The sequence below is a fragment of the Caloenas nicobarica genome, chromosome 3, assembly GCF_036013445.1.
Source record: "Caloenas nicobarica isolate bCalNic1 chromosome 3, bCalNic1.hap1, whole genome shotgun sequence".
Lineage (NCBI taxonomy): Eukaryota > Metazoa > Chordata > Aves > Columbiformes > Columbidae > Caloenas > Caloenas nicobarica.
The window spans coordinates 106567697-106588462 of NC_088247.1; the positions used below are offsets into that span (position 1 = coordinate 106567697).

The 20766-nt window shown below is 37.5% G+C and overlaps 1 protein-coding gene across 25 annotated transcripts in view; it reads right to left on the reverse strand.

Annotated features, from left to right (window-relative positions):
- Nucleotides 1-1537: 1537 nt before the first annotated feature.
- NRXN1 (neurexin 1) overlaps nucleotides 1538-20766 on the reverse strand; it is a 739204-nt gene continuing 719975 nt past the window's right edge. For all 25 annotated transcript variants that reach the window (XM_065632973.1, XM_065632971.1, XM_065632964.1 and 22 more), the window contains one exon: nucleotides 1538-4861. In XM_065632973.1, coding sequence (XP_065489045.1) covers nucleotides 4554-4861 — 308 coding nt within the window. In that variant the 3' untranslated portion in view covers nucleotides 1538-4553. The remainder of the gene's footprint in view (nucleotides 4862-20766) is intronic.

A 20766-nucleotide genomic window follows, 5' to 3' on the forward strand; every position in this document is an offset into this window, starting at 1 on the left:
TAAAATTGTGCCGACCAATCTGGCTTACCCCAGTGCAATGCTTCCAAGCACCTCTAAGCAGGACTGTACTGAACCTACAAGCAAATTTCCATAATTAGTATGAAAATCATACCTAGATACTAAATTTAAAACTGTTTTGTTGAACTATAAAGAAGTCATATTAGAGTAAATAACAAACACAAGTTGTCATTTGCAGCCTACGTGTGTGCTCTATTTCTCTTGTTCTAAGTTGCATTTGGAGGGTTTGTTTAGTTTTTTCTCTTTTTTTCCTCATCTTCTGAAGGTTTTAGATACTTGCTCACAGTGATGATTGATTATGGAGACCATCACTTAAAGCAGGTAGCAGATGATGGATGATGCAGGTACTGAGAGGCCATTAGTATTGTGGTAAAAGAGAGGGCACAGTATAGATCAAAGAAAAAAGTGAGCAAATACAGTGTAGAATTAAAAAGTGGTTTTGTGTGGGTTTTTTGTTTGTTTGTTTTTTAGTAGAACAAAAATCACTATCATTATAGCTCTTTTAAATGTGTATAAAGCATTTTCCTAAATGGAATGTTCAGTATTCATTTAAACACACACACATACCCACAAAAAAATTACTAATCCCAGTATAAAGCAGTTTAGAATGTAAGTTTAACTATGAACTCTTTCATACCAATGGAAGATAGGGGCGGTTTTCTCCAGATATTCTCAGACTTAAATTATCTAAAATACTTCAGTCTATACCTAATTAAGCAAATGAATAAATCCCATTGAAGTCAAAGAAGCTACTGATGTGATTAAAGGAGATACATACTTAAATTCTATTTGGAGTTTAGATCCAAAAGCTTAACTCCATCCCCATTCAGCAATACATTTAGGCAACTTTAGACACTTGCTTAAATCAATAGGATTAGATATTTGCTTGAAGTTAGCCATGAATTTAAATGCCATGCTAAATAGGAAAGTACTTACGTAATGGATTAGCTCCAGTTGAAATTTTGCAATTATTATCTAGTAATGTTTTTAAGGACCTGAAAGACGTTCATTTTTCCATTAATTTTTAAACCATCTCCTAGACAAGAGAAAATATTTTCAGCTTTAACTTTTCATCCCACTACCTTACCTTCTGCCATCTTCTTTCCATCAGAAAAAAAAAAAAAAAAAAAAAAAAGTGGTGGAAAAGGAAGGGAATCCTTTTTCCATCAATGGGAGGAAAGGGACATCAAGTTTCCTGATTTGGAAAAAAAAAAAAAAAAAAAAAAGCTAGAAACTTCAAATGAAGTAATTCTATGCAAAACCAAACAATGCATTAATGTAGTTCATGCTTTTCTGGCTGGGCCAGTTGAACAAAAGACTTGAAGGTTTTCACTCAAGTGTACAAAGAGCTCTGAGGTCACTTTTTCCTGACATGGATGCCTGTAACTTCATACGAATTTACCACTTTTTTTTCCACCACTTTAAGATGAACAGATAGTCCAGATCTAATGACAAGAGAAGAAACAAGCCAGCATTTGTATTAAGAAACATTTTTATTAACAAAACAGTAAATTCCACTTGCTTAGCATTTCCAATAATGAATAAATTGGCCTTGCAACAAATAAAAAAATCGTAAATATCTATCACAGAAAGCACTATAAGGTTAGGGGCATTGGGCCTCTCTTTGATGTCTTAGGGTTGAAAGTTTCACACGTTATTTAGTGTTTTGTTAAAAAAGGCAACACAATACAGTCATAGAAATGAAACCATCTCAGTCAAACAGGTTATTATAGAGAAAGGATCCAATTTTATGTTAGGTAGTGGTTTATGTCTGTTGTTGCTGCTGTTTTTAAACATAAAGGAATTTTAAATCCACTTGCTGGCACTTCTGATACATCCATATTGGTTTTTTGTTAAATTATGAAATTAAAGAGGAAAAAGGAGAACCTTCAGAAACAGTGTTAAAATTATGTTTGCTTATTCTGGTAGTAGCAGATCTTTTTTTCCTTGATGTATGGATTTAGTTAAAGATTAATCTACCAAACTGCCTGGAAGTTGACCTGACCATGCTATTTCATTAATGCGATCAATACCAAGCAGAGAAGACCATTTCATCTCGCCCAAACCATATTCTGTCATGTCCAATCGCCTGTCGTCAGATTACTCTTGGTCTTCCACATATCTTTAAGCGCTGAAATCTGAACACCACCTGGCTTTCAACTTCTTCTTTCCCCTCTCCAGATGAAGTCTCTTGCTTCCAGCAATGACCTCCCGTAAACCTGACCCTGCTGTTCCCTGAGCACAGCTGTCTTGTAAAGGTGGGAGAAAGTATGAAAGCCACAGGTAAATAACAATCTAAGAAATGAATATCAGATGGATTTTGTGAGGCTGTCCTCAGTTTTGTGTAAATATTACTGAAAATTTGAAAAATTGTTTTACGAATGCAACGTGACACATCTCGATGTGGTTGGCAACATTCAAGGGAGGTCTTTTCATGTCACCTACATGTATGTTTAAAGTGCTCTGACTCCCAGATAGACAGCTGTGCCAGTTTTCAGCCTTTTCCATCAGCTACAGTGAATAACACACAACAAAATATTTTGTGCCTGCTGTTCAAAGCTAATTTTAAATTCCTCCTTCCTGTCTGTAAAGTGTGAACATCTATATCCCTCCCAGGAGGCCTTCCAGTGATTTGGTTGATTTCTATTGAACTATCCTTTTTCTGTCTAATGCATTCCCTTTGAACTTCCGTGTAAATAAAATGTTATGTTATGATTTATTGCTGTGAACCTAATGAAATAATACTACAAAAAAACCCTTTAACATGTAAATTACAGCATTATATTTAGTGTGCTTAACTAAAATACATTAATGTTTTATATATGTAAGAAAAGCTATGTGCTACTTTAAAACATGATAAACTCATATTTGTCTGGTTATGATGTCTTGCAATACTACACAATCAACTTAGCTAAAAATACTTTTTTGTATGTCAAAATGCCCACCATTGAAAAATATTATCGTGCACCTGAAGATTATTTCCTTTTGGGGAAAGGGGTAAATTCTGCAGTAGAATCAGCCTGGATAATTAAAATGGGTCTTTTTAGATCTTTTACCACCCAATGTTGAAGTAGCTGTCGTTCATATAACTGAATGTCAGAAAAACACTATATGATACTTCCTAAGATTCTCAAGAAACTCATCATTCTCATAATTTCTTAAGAACAAGGTTTCTGTAAGGCAAACCATGCTCTCCAATAGTGAAGCTTTGACTGGAAGCTGAAGGCCAGTTTAAGTTACTAAATATTTAGCTAATTAATGAATGTATATGTCTAGGAAAATTGGCCATTCTGATCAACTTCATTGATGCATATCAGGAGCAAGAGATGGGGATAGGAAGGAGAAGACAAATTACAGTAGAGATATATTTTTGCTTTCTAGTCCACTGCTTTCATACAAACTACTAAAACTTAACTGCAACAGAATAGAGGCTGTACAGGTAAGAAAAAAATTAGCTGACTCGTATATACATTCATACACATCCCCCTTAGTATAACCACTACACTGTAAATTAAAAAAAAAAAAAAAAAAAAAAGGGGAAGAATTTTGGGACAATTTATAATGGCTGCAAAAAACCTGAAGTATGTCTGTTGCTCCAGATGTCATAAAACTCTCTATACCTAGCAACACTTATAACATTGAGTTTACCAAAAATGGCTGAAGAGCAGATATAGTTTGCATTTTCTATACAACAGGCTATAAAACATCACTTACCACAGTCCAGAAAGCACATATAGATGTGTTTTTATATAAACATATGTAATAACATATTAAGCGTGCATGAAAATTTCCCATTGATTGCATCTATACCCTCTTGTTTGTTTTTTTTTTATTCTTTTTTCTTTTTATTTTTTTTGTGGAAATGTGCCTTATATTCCAGATTTTTGTTTTTGTTTTTGAAAATAAGGCCTCCATACTATTTTCCTCACAACCAGAAAGGGGCTTTTTGAAAGTATTTCTACGTAAGTCTTCAGAAAAGCCAGTACTTGTTTCAAATACAAGTTTCCAACCACTGCTTCACTGCACCAGACGGCAAACTCTTTATGTTTGCTTGTTGAGTCACCATATATAATGACAGTCTCCTCTGACAATAAGACTAACTTACTTCTCAAGAAAGCGCTAGCACTTTGGCTAAATCCAGAATCATAGGTAGCTTCTTTTTTCTTTTTTTTTTTCCTTTTTTTTTTTTTTAATTTGTTTTGTTTCATATTGTGCCTTGATGTTGTAGTAATACTCCTTGCTTTATGAATCGTGGTGTCATCATTGTCTTTCAGAAATGTTCCAGCAACATAAAGACAGGCAGAGTAAATGAAAACACTGTGGATGTTAGGGAATTTATCAGCTCCTGTTTCTGAAAAACAAGAGCATGAAATGCTTGTTTTTAAAAACAGTCTTTCCTTTCTGATTGCATTCCCTGTCTTGTTTGTTTGTTTGTTTCTGAATGTGCTTCATAAAAAGTAAAGTAAATAAGTTTGTATTATGTCTCAGATAAAATGAAGACTATTTCTATACAAGCGTTCTTTTAGATGTTGAGATCAGACATAGTACTCCTTATCCTTATTTTTCTTGTTTTTGTTGGAACTTTTAGCGCTGTTGGGCTGCTTTTCCTTGATCACAGCCCCATTGGATTGTGCTGAGTTACTGATGTAGTTTCGACTCTCATCTACGTGATAAGATCCTTCGTCTCGATTCCTGTACTTGTACATAGCATAGAGGAGAATGAGGATACACAGCGCCGCTGCCGCCACGATCCCAACTACCATCCCTGTCGTGCTGCTGGATTCACGAATCACCTCGGACGAGCCAGGGTACTCCCTTCCTCCTCCTGCCCTGGTAGGATTTGCTGTAGGTAGATAATGAAATAAGGGAGAGGTTATTATTGAGTTTGCACACTGAGGAGTCAGTCATATCTACCTGCTACAAACATGTATCTTTCTAATTGCACTCACTAGGTCAGGGCTGCCTCATCAACATACCCTACACTACTGGTGTGAAAACATTTAGGTTTGCAGCCCATTCCATTTTCAGGTCTGTCAGCACAAGTAAACAGGCTTTTAAGCAAGGAAAAGGACAGCAAGGAAAATCTCTTTTTAGCCTTCAAAAGTATAATTTCTCCAAATGCTGTTACTAAGCAAAGAATGCCTAAATAATCTGGAATAACAGGCGTGCCACAATTTAAATGCCAGAACACAATCATCTCGGAAGAAAGGATCTCGCTCTCCCATTCCCTCCCTCTTTTTTTCTCTCCTTCCGTAAAGAGCAAAAAGTGACACTATAGTACTTAGAAGACAGAGATGATAAGTCAGACTACTAAACAGAATGGAAGAAAAAAATCAAAATTCCCCCTGATCATAAATGATAGCAGCCAATAAGTTGGCGACAAATAAGGTATCCTCAGCTCTCTTTTAGACTCCCCTCAGCAAGCTTCTCAGTGTCTCCTTTCCTTCTCATATTATATTTACTTTTATTACTTTTTAGAGAGCTATCCAACCTGACCTTTTCCAATTCACAGTCTTCCTTGAATATGGCTACACTTTAGAACACTTTTTCACTCAACTTCTCCCATTCCCTCTTTTTGTCATTGATGACAATACCAGACATTCCTTTGAGCAACCCTTTATGTCCAGAAAAAACTCTCAAACTGCACAGAGCGAGGGCTTAGCCTTCTAAGAACCCACCTCTCAGGCCAGGCTCTGGTCTTTTCAGTTGTGATACGCACTGATCTGACCTATGTCTTCAGATTGTAAAGTCTTCTTGATAGGAACTATTGTGTGGTCTGGCACATTTTATCCCCTTGCATAGCCATGTGGAATGAAAGCCTAATTCCAGGAGAAATTTCTAGGTTAAATGCTCACAGCACACACAGTGCTTATGTGTTTCCCATGATCTCCCTTCTTTTTTGCACTTTGCAGAAGGAGGAGAGGCAGATCTTTGTATAGAATCGCTTTAAGTGGCAACAGCTGAGAAGGATCTTCTGTAAATTGGCAAGTGTCGTGGGACAAAAATGAAGTGACCTGGGTCTATGCAGTGTTCCTCTCATGATACCAGCATTTCCAAACTCCTGAGAGGCTGCGTAGCCTCAGCACCGCCAGCCTTGGCTGAGCTCAGGAGCAAGAACAGAGCAGTGAGTGAACCAGGGTTTCCCACTGAGCAGTGCAGAGCATTCTCATTAAGCATCAACACTGGCTTATAGAAACCACATTTTAAATCATTATGCATGGCTAAAAATGCAGTCAGTAAAATATAAATGTTAACTAAAAGTATTATTAAACACTAGTTTTACATTATATTCGTAATGTTAGCTTTATCAGGCCTCGCCTACAGCTAGCATTTTATTGAAGTGTATTAAAGAAGTGTCTTGCTCAAGGTGCATGAACGCACACTATGTCTCATAGTCACTTTTGGTGTGCGCTCTAAAGACATAATAGGAAGATGACGATTTTAAGGATTCTACATTAAAGGTAATGTCACTCAAACTATCAACACTGATCAAAAAATTTCAACAAATTTGGACAAGCAGAATTAAAAGGAGCCACCAGGTACAAACATCCACAATTGACCTATAAATAATAAAACACAGCAAAAAAAGCCACAAACCCCCAAAAAGAACTATGTTGCCTCCCCAGCTTGGTACTACTCATAATTTATTTATTGTTTATTTGTGTTCTTACTGTTGAAACACCACTCCCTGGCAGCCATCTCACATGTGTTTACAGAAAGTGACATTTTATTTGTCTGAAAGAACAGAGGCACCACAGCAAGATTCAAGAAAACTGTCATTCGTGTCAAACAGTTTTTTAACTACTTATGTTTTTTCCCCTTCTGAAAGTTGTTATTTGTTACGAGTTGGTACAATTGGTATTTTCTAGGTCTACACAAGAGATCTTGAAGTTTTCCTTCAGAAGGTTCTACGATTTTTTTCTCATTTCAGGGTAGATGCCACCCTACTAAGAAATGTGGTCTGTCTCAAAGTAGTCAGTGACTGGTTTAGATCCTGCTTCTTCATGGTAGCTATTGTAGAAAATGGAAATTCTTTTACACATAGGGTGTCATTTATTGTTTTACAAGAGATGACGCATTGTTGCAGAATAAAGACTCCTGGGTATTTCCATAGTGAATGAAAATGGGACAAAGTCTTATCTTACTCTATGTCATTTCAGGAAATTAATTTCTGCCTGAGAAATAATAAAAGCAACTGAATAAACTCTGTCGGTACCTGATGGACTAACAACTGCTCTTTCTCTTTAAAATACAGACATTTGGGCCAAATGCCATCAACTAACTTTACAATTAATGTCTACTTAATGACACTTAATAGCTTGCTCAGAGGAAAACATTCTTTTAACACTGCATCCTGAAAAAACATGTAAGGAATATTTTTCAACATTTCCTAAACTCCTGCCTTTCACCTGATGGCATCCTTTTATTTTTAAGAATGCTTTCACAATTATCTCATTTCTCCCATCTGTCTGAGGAATATTAAACCACTACATTAATGCTATTTAAACTTACACCATTTTCAAAGCATCTGTTACATTTATTTGGACTTCTGTAAAAGGAGCAGTTCAGCAAGGGAAATTACTTTTTTGCTATTTTTCTTCTATTTACATTAAAATATGCTTTTAACCTAGCAAGGCCTCTCAAGACAAATAAAAGGAAATGAAGAAAGTTTTACAAAGCACATGGGTTTGTCTGTGAGCATTTTATACAGGAAAAGCTAATGAAGCACATGCTAAAGCAAGTGTCCTATTCTGAGACAGGGAGGAAAAGGCCACTGGAAAAAAGGCCAGCCTACACTTCTACTGAAATGCTTGTAAATAAACAAATCCCCATCCATAACATTGCTGAACCAGCTGCCTCCTATTTAATCAGGATCTTTATTTGACTAAGACTGGGGTACCCAAGGGGAATTCACCCAGATCCTGACCTCCCCTGCAGGACGGGAACTATTGCAAAGGACAACAGATGACCTCAATGCAGAGCTAGTGAAGATCACAAGGTTACACAAACCTTGCTCTTTGCTTCCCAGCTCTTTGAGAAACAGAAGATGCAGTTTTCTCCCCAGCATCTTTGCAGCTGAACTGAGCAGAGTCATTGGCTCCTGGCATAGCAGCAGAGGTATGTCTACAGGTAACCTTGTCTGCTTCTCTGGTTGCAGTCTCTGCTAGTGTCTGCAGCATCAACAAGTCACTAACTTCATCCCAGATAAAGTTTCTTGTTGTAAATAAGAAGCTAAATACCTTAGAGGTGAATCAAGATCAAATGTCATTAAAATGATCCCTATTTTTAAGAATACAATGTCATCCCTAAAAAATCCTGAAACAATCTGTAAGTTGAGGATGGTTTGATTAGGAACAAGAGAAAATCAAAACGACTGTGGCAGTGCAAAGACTATGCCATACCAGAGAGAGGAAATAAAAACATCTAGTGATGTACTGATCCCTTCTTCAAACAACTTCTCTGATGCACACCCCTTCCTCTCAACAGCATACGGCCAGCCTTTTGGGATTGCCTCAAGGACCAGCTTAGAAGAAAATTATTTTTAAAAGCCTCTTCTACCACTTATGAAAAACTTTGCATTAAATAATAACAATTGAGCACAGTTTTACATTGTGTAATAATGGATTAGAAAGCTATTATTCTTGATTGTATTTCTAAGTGGTTTAAAATTTAAAGGGAAAAATCTGACTATTTTCAGTGCCCAGTTTTCATGAATACTGTGAAAAGAAAATTGGAATTGCAAGCTCCCATGGTGTTCGTGAATTGAAATTAGCAGACTTAAAAACAAAATAAAAAACCCAACAAAAGGACCCCAAACCTGTTTTCTTTACATTTATGCCTTCCTCCAAACTGTGAATAGGAAATTACTCACAAGATAAGAATGTTTAACTACTGCATTTGCAATGAGGCATGAATGCAATTATTTACAGGACACATATTAATTTTCACCCCGCATGCTACCATTGTAGACCTGTTTGTGGCAGACTTTCTGCAGCATTGTTGGATTCTGGTGAACTGGAATTTCAACATCTCGTTACAACTAATACGTCTGAGAAACAAATCTCAGTGCTTACTCTGCTGAACCCATGTGATAGGTGCAGCCCAACTGCAAAACCAGGGTGAGGATCTGCCTGTAATCTGAATACAGGCGTATCTCAGCCTGCTCCTTTCCTATGCAGCCTCAAGGGGCTGCTGTCAAGAGGAGGCAAGAACTGGCTCCCCAGGGGATGTCCGTCAACAATTGAGCTGCCATGGGAGAGAAGGAGTATGAGGTGGTTGCACATGTGGCCGCTACAGCTCAGTAAACTTTCATCACTTGGAACAGTCTATACCCGAAGTCACAATCTAATCTGCATGAGAGAGGTACCACAAAACCAGCTGCATTGCCAAACACACACTCCGCACTCCTTGATCATAAACGGCATCACGGTTCAAAGAGAAGGGGAGCTGAGACCTGCACACACAACACACTGCGATGTGGTGGGGAGGTGTGGTGCTTGTGAGCGGAGCAGCTACATTTGTCGTCTCGAACTCATGCCGTTGCATCTGTTCTAAGAAATCTGTCAGATGCTTATTGAGTTTGAGGGAACGAGAAAATAACCTCCTTCCAAATGTGTTTAAGAGAAAATTATTAAGGTATCTGTTCTACTCTTTGGTGTGCAAACCCAGGTTTTTTACTTCCTATATATCAAAATTTCAAAGGTTCTCAGAAGGAAAGATATAATGCACTAAAATACCTCTAAAGGGACATTAACTAGCTTAGCTTGTTATAAAAATAGTCTGGCAGTGAAACACTAGCCACAGCTAAAAAGGTTGTTTTACTAAGAAGCTAAACATTGTCTGCGCGGAATACAGTGTTTATTTCTAAGTGCAACGACTTGCCATATAAATAATTTAGAAATTCTACCAACTACTTAGGACTGCAGTTTCACAAGTAACATCTTGTTTTCTGTGGTTGAGAGGTGAGAGGGTTGTTGTCTCAATAGTTATTAAATGTCAACGTAAGTCTGAAGGAAGATAGGTTAGTTGGTAGCACAGTGCGAATTGTTAGAGCGTACCAAATCAATGGGGTTTAGAAGTTAATATGCTCTGCAGAGCTGAGGGGAATATTTCACACAGTTTAATAATAAGCTTTTGTGAAATCATTTTCCACAAAACTAAATTTAATTTTAGCCAAAATGGAAAATGTAAACCAATATATCACTTAATGCTTTTAGCAGTCTTCATGCCTGTGCTCTTACTCTCTCTATTAGTATATTTTAACAATATCAGTTGTATTGCTCCTCTTATAGTATTCCTCCTCTCCCAATATGGATCCTTTCTCCTTTTGCTAATTCAGCTGTCAGTCCAGTCCTACCTCTCCCCACTTCTATGTTTGTCAGTCACCTTTGCACCTCTGCTTCTTTCTTTTCTAATTGGAGTAATTTAACCTGTTTTTATGTGCGTCAGGGGAAATCTTTGGTAATTTGTTACTTTGCTTCAGAAATTTTGACTGATCAGCAGAGTCAGTGGTGGTCTAGGTTTTAAATTGAAGTATTCCTAAATAGGAAAAAAAATTAAATGCTTTTGCTAATAAGACAAAACACAAATATTACACTACTGATAGCGTGTTTTTCAAGCTAGAGCTAAGCTGCTGTAATTGTGGGGAACCAGGTCAGACAGCTAAACCAGCATCTTTTGCTCAGTTAGTTGCCTGCAGCCCTAGCTCCCGAGAGAGTCACACGAACACCAGTGTTACTGCAGAAAAGGGCAGGAGCATTGGAAACACACATTTTTGGTGGTAGCTAACTGTAAGATTCCCTTCCTTGTACCAAAAACTTACATTGTTAGTGACGGTGACATTTGGACCCCACTGAACTTGACGAAAATTTTGCCACTGACCTTCACAGGACCAAGTTTTCATTGCTTGCTATTTTTATAACCTCATTTTAAAACAATAAAATAAATTTAAAAAAACAAAAAGAAAGAAAGAAAAAAAGACCAAAAACCAAACCAACCAACAAAACCCCAGACAAATGCAAAACCCAAAGCATCAATCTAGGAACCACTTTTCTTCAAGGGAACACAAAAAAAGTAAAGAGTAAGGAATCTGACGGCTTGACCTGCAGAGCAAGAAATGATTCTTTCTCACGAAATGAGCTGGAGGTGTGGACATCATCTTTGCAACCGTGGGTGATTCCCTCACTGTCTTCCTTCACTCAGCAGCTACTACATGAAGAGATAAATGTCTGTGCCACAAACATTATATATATGACTTGAACGTCGGAGGTGAAAGCACACTGCATGCAATTTGCTCTAAACAACTGTCATTGACTCAGATCCATTACTGACAAAGTTGATAATGTGCCTGGGAAAAGAAGGGGCTAGGCTTTCAAGACATCTGGAATATACATGCACACATGCTGGAAATGGGATCGCTACAAATACCGAATTGCATCCACTGAACAAAGGCTCGAATACATCTTGCAGATGAAGCTACATTTCACTCTGAATCATGTTACTGCCATGCTTCTCTGGGGGTGGGAAGAGAAAGAGAAATGAACTTCAGGACTGATATATATTACACTTGATGTAATTAATATTCTTTTTCTCATGATAAAATTATTAAAATTAATAAGACCACCTTGTTTTTCTTTGCTTCTCTCATCATACTCTGCAAAACAATACTGGTGTCTCTGATGTTAGCACAAGGAAAAAGACTGAGATATCTATAAAGCTTTGTCTTATTTTGGAATATGATTCTCATGTTCTTGCTGCTTTCATCTTTCATTTCATTTATCCCTTTTCTGTAACTTTTTAAAGGACATGTTCACAACAGGGGCTGTATCAAGATGAGAATCTACTGTTTAAACCAGCTTTCATTTAAACTATCATCTACTGCTTAAGCCAGTATAAATACAAATTTAATTTAAACTGTCATAGTCTCAAATCTAGCCCATAGCTCTTAACCTCAGGAGAAGTGTTGGTTTTGAAACCTATGCGCCACAACAGCATGTCAACATAGCAGAATAAGGTTTCATTCAGGTCTTTCTATAGTTAGGAGGAGATCGCCTAAGATTAGGCTATTTTAGGTACCTGCATCCTCATTACAGGTTACTTTGCCTTGAATTTTCCCTGCTTCCATTTATGACAAACATCCTTAGAGAACACCTAGTTCTCAAGCTTGTCAGCGTTCACCTGCCACTTTGCAGGCTGTAATGACCAGGCACATGCTAAAAAACCCCAATGTTTCCACAGTGGTTTACATTAGGTGTTAGCAAGTATTAATAGCTGAAAATTAGCAGCAACAGTCTTACTTCTAGGTGTGCAAGAGAAAATTAAAATTACCAGCGTACTGATTGCAAGAAAAAAAATAGCAAAAGGTTTACCATTTGCCCATATTTCCTTTGTCTGGCAGCAGGGTAAGCAACCCTGTTCACTCCCAGCAGTCTGTTAACATGGCAATGAGTTGATAAGCTGAAGCTGGCATACACCAACTGCTTTGTAACACCATATTAATTGAATTTATCAGGTATTGCACATGGTTAGCTAGAAGCACAACGGTTTGCTTGCACACCTGTAATTCCCCTGTTTGAATGCAGAAAAACCGAGCTGCAAAAGGGCTCCGGAATAGACAGTACCCTGTGCCGCTGAACTTGGAGAGGCAAAGCACTGGCCTCTGCCCTGCATCCTGCCTGCAGTGCAGCCAGCTTCCCTCCCTTCTGTCCGGTCCTTTGCTCCAAATAGTAGATGAGGGAAAGCAAATTTCTTCCCGAATTCTTCAAATTTGTTCTGAGAGAAAGCCTTGGCATAGAAGTTGAGCAATACGGTGTTAATTCGGGCCAGTGTTTTGGCTACAAACCTTTCTATATCTTTGCAAAATACTGTCTTCTACTACCATGCCCATAGAAATAAGGATGATAAAAAGCCCTGAGGAAGGGGGTTTTTTCCACAAAAAGAGGCAAACTCAGTGCATATGAATTACAAAGGGACAAGAAGTAGTTTTGCTATTACTAGTGTCTACAATACAGTATACATGACAATATATGCACTAGATGTAGCCAGTCAAACCAGAATGAAGTGTAGCTCAAAGAACACAATGGGCTTGCATTAATTAAGGCACCAATAGCATATAATCTAATTTCAAACAAACGAGAACAACTCATTTATTTATGTCAACAATCTACGTGCAGTCCTGATTCTAAGTGTAAGCTTGATTCAAAAGACCAATTCTTAGGGTTATACACTTTAATTTAGGATTTTTAAGCAGATTGCCATGAAAATTAATGCAACCTGTTCCAGATTCGACCAGCTATTTACTTCATCCTCACACAAGCAAATCTTCTGCCTTTCCAAAATTCCTTATTTAATCAGATTGAACGCCCCGCTCAAGTCAGCAAATTACTTAATTGTTTCTGAAAACCTCAGTTTTGCAATTACTAATTTACTTCTTATCTGCATTTTTCCACCAAGGTCACTGTGCGAAATCCACCCATGGAAAACGTTTTGAGAGCCCTCATAATCTTCATTTCGATTTAACTGGTTTCAGTAAATGTAATGTTTACAAAAAAACCTGAAAACCAAATTCCTTTTTCAGTATGCAGATTAAGACAGGTCAGTGCTGGTTTTCTTACATGTTACTTCTGTATTGTGTTTTTATCCCAAATTAGAAAGACCATAATTTAGAGGACAAAATAGAGATTGTTCCCTATTGGAGTTCACAAACTTCAACGGGCATGAACAACATGGGCCGTATAACAGATAAGATTTGACTTGGTATTTTAAAAAAGAAAGAAAGATTATGAGCATCTAAATGAACAATGTAGTTTATCTATTGAAATATACCTAAAAATTCTTCGTGATAGTTCAAAAACATACACATATCTCTCTCTCTATATTGTTTTTTTCCTTTGGGTATTTTACATCCTGTTCTTCAGTTAAGTGATTCTTTGATTCTAGATTAAAAAGATCTATAGCTTTTATGAAAATGGTGGAAACATCTCCTAGTGAAGGCTGTCGAAGCACACACATCTTTATTTTTCGTGGCTAACAACTAAGAATTTTGACATACTGGGGATACATGCACAGAAACTGGAACTTAATTAGTTGTATTATAGAAAATCTTGAGTATCGGTCTTGAAAATCAGGACCGCTTTGTTTAAGAGAGCATGGTGATAGATCCAATTCCTTTTATTTGTGTGTGTGTCTGACAAAGCCACTGCATTAGCAGTCAATTATTTCTTTAAGGTCTATTTAATACCTTATTCAGTAATTTTGTGCTTTGTTAGATTTATTTCTTTTTTTGGGGGGAGGAGTCATTCTGCACATATCTCACTCTCCAGTTAATGCTGGAATGGTCTGTAAGGCAGGTTCTTTATCTGGGAGTAGCAAAAAGAATAGGTCAAGCAACTGCCTATATGCTAACAACAGTATTTCCTGCAAATTGTTCTAGGGAAAGTTGGGAAGATAAGCACATGTATATACCTGTGGGGAGGGAGGGAGAAAACAAGAGAGCATGAATATGAAATGGATTGTGAGACAGATAATTTTCCCAAAATAACCTCAGCGATGAAACAAGACCATATTTCTCCACCTTGGTGTGTGCTGCATGAGGGTTGACTTCTGCTCTTCTCCAACCTTACCCACAGAACTGGGTCCTCACGTCTAACCTGCTCTCCATTTGCTTCCTCCAGCTCACATTATCTCATGTAGGGACTGTGCACTTGCCTCTGACTGACTAACATATCACTTCTACACCTGAATAAAAGCACAAAATATTCATGAACATTTTATTGTCCATGATCCAGACAAGCAATGAAAAATTTAGGGAGTCCCACCAGTGTCACTGGGGATGACACATACAGTCCACATGCGTTTGTGGATGAGTGATGTGGAGTGCCTGGTTTGCTTTTCCGCATTCGTATCCTAGTCCTGGTGTTGGAGCAGGATCATGTGCTTCAGTTTTGCATGTAAATACCTTCAGAACTGAGTCACAAGCAGTATTTTACATCTTTGAAGAAACAAACAGAAAAAAACAGCCTTCTTTCATTGGGTCACCCCTTCTGGACCATTGAATAATGTACCCATTTTTTTGAATTATAGTTTATAAAATGACTAAATTTCTTCAAACTACTAGAAGCATTACTATCTGGTTTTGTCTATGCTGTGGAGATCTCTAACTCCAGACCATTGAACATGTAACAGCAGTACTAATAATTGTCACTTAATAAATTTATCTGAACAAGACCTGTCGTTTCATGTGGTCTGCATACATTTGAAGCATGAAGCAGAGCTTCGGGTGCTGCCATACAAAAGAATAACTCCAGTATTTACATCATGAATGTTTGCCATTCTTATACACATGATGGAAGTGACAATGTCCAACTTTAGCAAGAATATGAGTGGAATAGGAACAAACCCTCAAAGTTCACACACAAGGAAATCCGTTCATCATTTAAGCACCAGTGGAGAAGGTCTTGTGCAAGTTAACAGAGAGCTTTGTATGATTTATAGCAACCTGATGTCCATATTTCTTACCAGTCTTAGAGCATAGTGAGCCACTGACATTACATTGATAGAAACCCATTATGCTCAGGGAAAAAAAGCCAGCTCCCCGGTTTGCATCCGTATTCTGCCTTCTGATATGTTCATGTAACTATGACTGCAATTAATACATGCTAGAAAGCATTAGCCTGTGCTGTCATCTCTGCGTTAAATGTCTCTTTGAAACACATATGTTCAGCAAGGAGTATCTACTTTAATTTTTCACATTTAAAAGGCATATTTAGCTAAAAATAGCTGCATTTTGTCTTAAAGTGTGTTTAAAACCTAAAATTTAAAATAATTTCATGTTGGTCACAAATCTGCTGTACCAGTTGAGGTTACACAAAGAAAGGATGTATAGGACTGTGAACACCACCACTGCCACCAAAATCACACTGAATGTATGAGAAGAGTCAGAATTCTCTAAACTATTGAAAAATGATTTGTTAGAGTAGAAGAAAACCCTTCCTTTCAGTACATGCTGTTGATTTCAGCTGCTCCCAACACTGGGAACGTAGGAAAATCTTTAGGACTGGCTGGAAAGCTACAATTCTACTCAGTAGTCCCATGTTTCCGTGATGTGGCTGGCAAAGAAGAGAGATCACTGTTGGTACAACGGATCAATTATAATTTTTAACCTCATTTGCTTAGATAATTTAGGAAAAAAACCTGTTTGACCAATTAAAATAAGAAATGCCTTATTTGCAATTCAAAGTGACAGACAGAGCTCAGTCTAATGACAAAACAGTGGTTCAGTTCACTATAAAATAATCTGGCAAAATGCAACCTTTTCTTTCTGTTGCTTTGGGGAGGCTTTATGATTTATAAAAAAAAAAATAACCTTAACAACTATTTTAACATCAATTATGTGAAAATAAATGTATATCTGAAGCCCCCAGTTCCTTTATGTATAGACATGGTAAGTGCAAACATTTGGAAAGTTTGTAAATATAGCATAATTTTCACCCTGTAGTAGCTCATACAGACACGGCTATATGTATTTCAGCTAAGCATTTAAAAAGGCTGATTCAAGGCAACCCAGCAGTCTTTCTAGTACTGGAAAAGCATACCGAACTACAGGATAATTGGACTGAGGCACAAATATTCCCTTTATGTTTCGAGCCATAATGAACACAGCAGCCCTATGAACTAACTGTAATTTTATTTTTCTTTGTTTCAGCTCCTTGCACAATGAATTCCATGAAGTGCATTAAACAGGGCACTTGCAGTGATGTATAAATGAAAGGAGTCACTTCACCTCCTACTGCAATGTTATCTTGCTGTCAGATGCACCAGGAATACAGTACAATTATTTGTGACAGGAAAACAAGAGCGAAACTTCTAATAAAGAGTATAAATCGTTCACAGTCCATATTTCACAGCTCTGCCCGGTAGAAAAATAGGTATCAATTCTGGGACCAAACCTAAACGATCACAAAGCATTTGAGAATGAATGGTTTCTAGCCATCTCCATCTATCCAGGAATGTACATATAGAGGAAGCAGTTTGCATGCAAAGCCCCACACTGTTCTGCTGACAGGACAAAGCCATCCCCAAAGCAGTGACTGAACTGTAAGACTGATCTTAAGTAGTGGCTTTTTTGCTCCCTCTTGGCCAGACTGATGCTTCAGAGATTTCTGAGCATCGCCAGCTGTTTTCTGCAACGCAATGAGCCTGGCCAAGATGTACGAAAATCAACACATGCTCAAAGATCAGTCCATAAGCATCTATCTTATTATTGGTCCTTACTTAATAACGTGGGAAAATAACCGATCTCATTTCTCCCTCAGAGCTGAGAATCAGGGCTAAGAAAGGTATCTAACGCTACCAGTTGGTATCCGTCACTGAGCTCTGTCCTGACTATTCTTACCCTGTTTCCCTACAGAACAAGTACAGGACAAGATCCGATACCAATCAAACACTGTCCTGGGAAGTGGAACCCAAGAGCTGCCAGACAAATGCTGATCATGAGATGAAGTGTTTTATTTGATTGCAACGTGTGAACTGCTATTGGTAGAAAGACACTTGTTTGAACCTGAAATAAGCTTGTTTCTACAAGACCACTTTTTTCACATTGAAAGTTGTCTTCTGCTAAAACTTCCAAGACCAGCAAATACCATATATTCTGGCTTTAACACTGCTAAAACTTCCATCCATCCCATTTCTGATGGGGCCATCAGGAAAGGTTTTGAACATAATTTCTAACTTAAACCTTTGTTAGGCCCAGAGTTTGGGAATGATATAACTGTAATTTGCAGAAAAATAACTGTTTATGCATCTGTTAAAAACTGTAAGACTTTTTCCCTGGTCTAGATTTCCCTGCTATTAAACTCAATGATTTCACTTCATTCGACCCTGTTTGGACCTCTCTGCATTTTGGAACATTTCAATAGCTACAGAAGTGGCCAGATAATAGCTAACAAATAAAATACCAGCCCAGTGTAAATGGAACAAATAAGCTGTGTAGTACAAATGCTCACTGACACTCAGCAAAAATCAGAGCTCTGTACAGAGCTCAGTAAAGGCTGGAACAGCCATCCTGATGTGCAGAATGGCAATTTCTCCACCCGCAGTTTTGTAAGTCTTCCTGTAAAGTCAGTAAATCATACCGGGTCCTTTTTTTTGATAGGTTTCAACCTAATATTTTTCATAACTTGTCTACAAAATGAAAAGGATTTATTGTTTCCTCTATGACATGAAGATGAGGAAACATCACTTCTTCTTACTATTATTACTATCATCACAATTTTTTGTGTTGTGTAGTATTTAGAGTAGGAGGGGAATGTGGACAGACTGAGGAAGCAATACGTGTTGCCTTACTATACAAAACATAACAAAACCAAAATATGTTGACTAAGTTTTGCATGCTAATAAATTTGTTATGACTTCATCCAATTACGGCACATTTAGCAGTTTGTATACCACAATGAAATCTGCAATTATAATTTTTGTTCCAGACAAGTTGATGGGATTGCTGCTTAGCAGTTCCTAATCTGGTCTATGTTTTTATGTCCATATGAAATTTGTTGCAAATTGCATCTTTCCATTTATTATTTAGAAGACAGGTGCACACAAAGCGAAGCTGGTGGTGACAGACTGAGACTTGTTAGCGAATACAAAATACAACATATTTATCCTAGAAAAGAAGCTTTATTTTAGGCATAAATCTCACTAATCAGTAAAACCTAGCTAATCGGTATTTTCTATGATACATAGGTTTACTGTACTTAAACTGTTTGTTGAATAGGCTCTCATTCTGAGCTGAGAACTTTGGCTAAAAATAGGCATATTATGGGCAATCATCATGTAAACGTACAGTTATGGCTCCATCAATAAAACTGAATGGGCTCTGGCCATCCCTTGAATGTGTTCTTGCTAGACCTGAAATCTCTGAGAGCATCATGTCTTGTGCTGGGGTGGATCTCTTTGCTGATTGACCGTCAGGCAGCAAAAGAAGAAGTCTAATGGGATCTCAGGTTATGGCCTCTGAAGTGAAGGCGTAGTACTGAAATGGTCCTAATAATCATATATTCTGCCTCCTAGACATATCTGTTAGGAAACATAAACTTCACCAGCATCGGTGAGGCTGTGGAGGAGTGGCTGTGGAGAAGAGGCTGAAATGAGCCATGGGAAGAATTTAAATGGAGGGACATATCCTTTTGCATGTCCTATCCCAAATGAAAAGGAAAAAAAATCATTAATCTGTCACTGTCAACAATATTATGCTTTTCTCCCTTAAGTTCCAGCCTACTGTTAGAAGTAGCTCAAATGCACATGGAGACTGCAGTATTATTGAGATGGAACAGTGCCTACAGGACTATTCATGGAGAAGGTTTATTCAGAAGACTGAGTAAGACTAAAACAGCTTACAGAGAAACAGATGTGATAAAAGTTATGACTTCAGTAATCCCTTTGGTTCATGTTTTTTCAAACATGAGAAAAGGACAAGGCCAATGAAGAGGGAGGCAAATTAATAGCTTTTAAGATTTGAGAGTGGGAGGACAAGCAACGTTTTGATGTGAAGAATGACAGATAAAATGATCCAGACAATTGGGATTATGGAGAACATAATTCCTATGCCAATCCATACTTTTTTTTTTGAAAGCAGTAGCAGCTGGGATCCAAGAAATGAAACAGTAAAACCATTCTCAAAAAAAGTAAAAATGAGAAGCATAGCTGAGTGATGAACGATAAGCTAAAATAGGAAAGCTAAACGCCAGGACATAAAGCTAATGGTAAGGTTTTGCAGGAAGATTAACATTCATATTCCCCTTCTGGATCATAGTTTGGACAGAAATGATAACCTGTCAGTAAGCTTCATTTCAGCCCTCCCATTCCTGCACCCACCAGCTGAACGACTCTGCGTGGCTCCAGGACTACCGAGCATTGCAGCCTCAGATCTGAAGTTCAAAACAATCTGAGAGAAGAATGATTCTGAGATTTCATTGGCTTTCAGCAAGCTCTAAGGCTGAGACAATACAATTACATTTCTAACCCAGCCCCTACATTCTAAGAGGGATTGGGAAATTTTTTAGTGCTAGGTAACTAACGTATTGTTTAACAGTTGCCTTATAACTTTTTTTTTTTTTTAATTTAAATGATCTACATTTAAAGTAGATAAATGTCAGTTTACCTGTTGAACAGCACTGCCTGAGTTAACTAAAGCAAGGAAGCAATTGGCATGGATGAGCTCAGAACCATATGAGGAACTACTGTATTGACTTGTACTGGACAAGACGGTCTTGTTAAGCTCAAGAATTTGAATATGAGAAAAGCAGGAAAAAAGTACTCTGGAAATTAATTTTCAAGCTTTCAAAAAACTAATTCTTATCACAATTCCGAAATATCTTGCTCATGATGTCTGGGATTTCTGCAAGTGAAATGTCTTCCTGAGAGGTATAAAAGTGTATAAGGTGCATTTATCTAGTTGTTCTGTTTTAAGAATAGTCATTCCATCTCATGGCATTTTGAAAAACATTCTGAAATCCTTTTATTGGAAAGAAAAAACAAACAAAAAACCAACCAAACAAAAAAAAACCCACTCCAAAATACTCTCATCAAACCTATCAATATCTTGGCTCTAAAGCCACCCTGCAGGTCTGTCAAACACCGAGACAAGTCATAAATGTCTCTGCCTTTACTTAAATTTAAATCAATAATTTTTGCATGTGGGATTAGGCTGTGTGACTTCAAAAAGGAACCAGTATCTGCATTTTAAGCAAAATT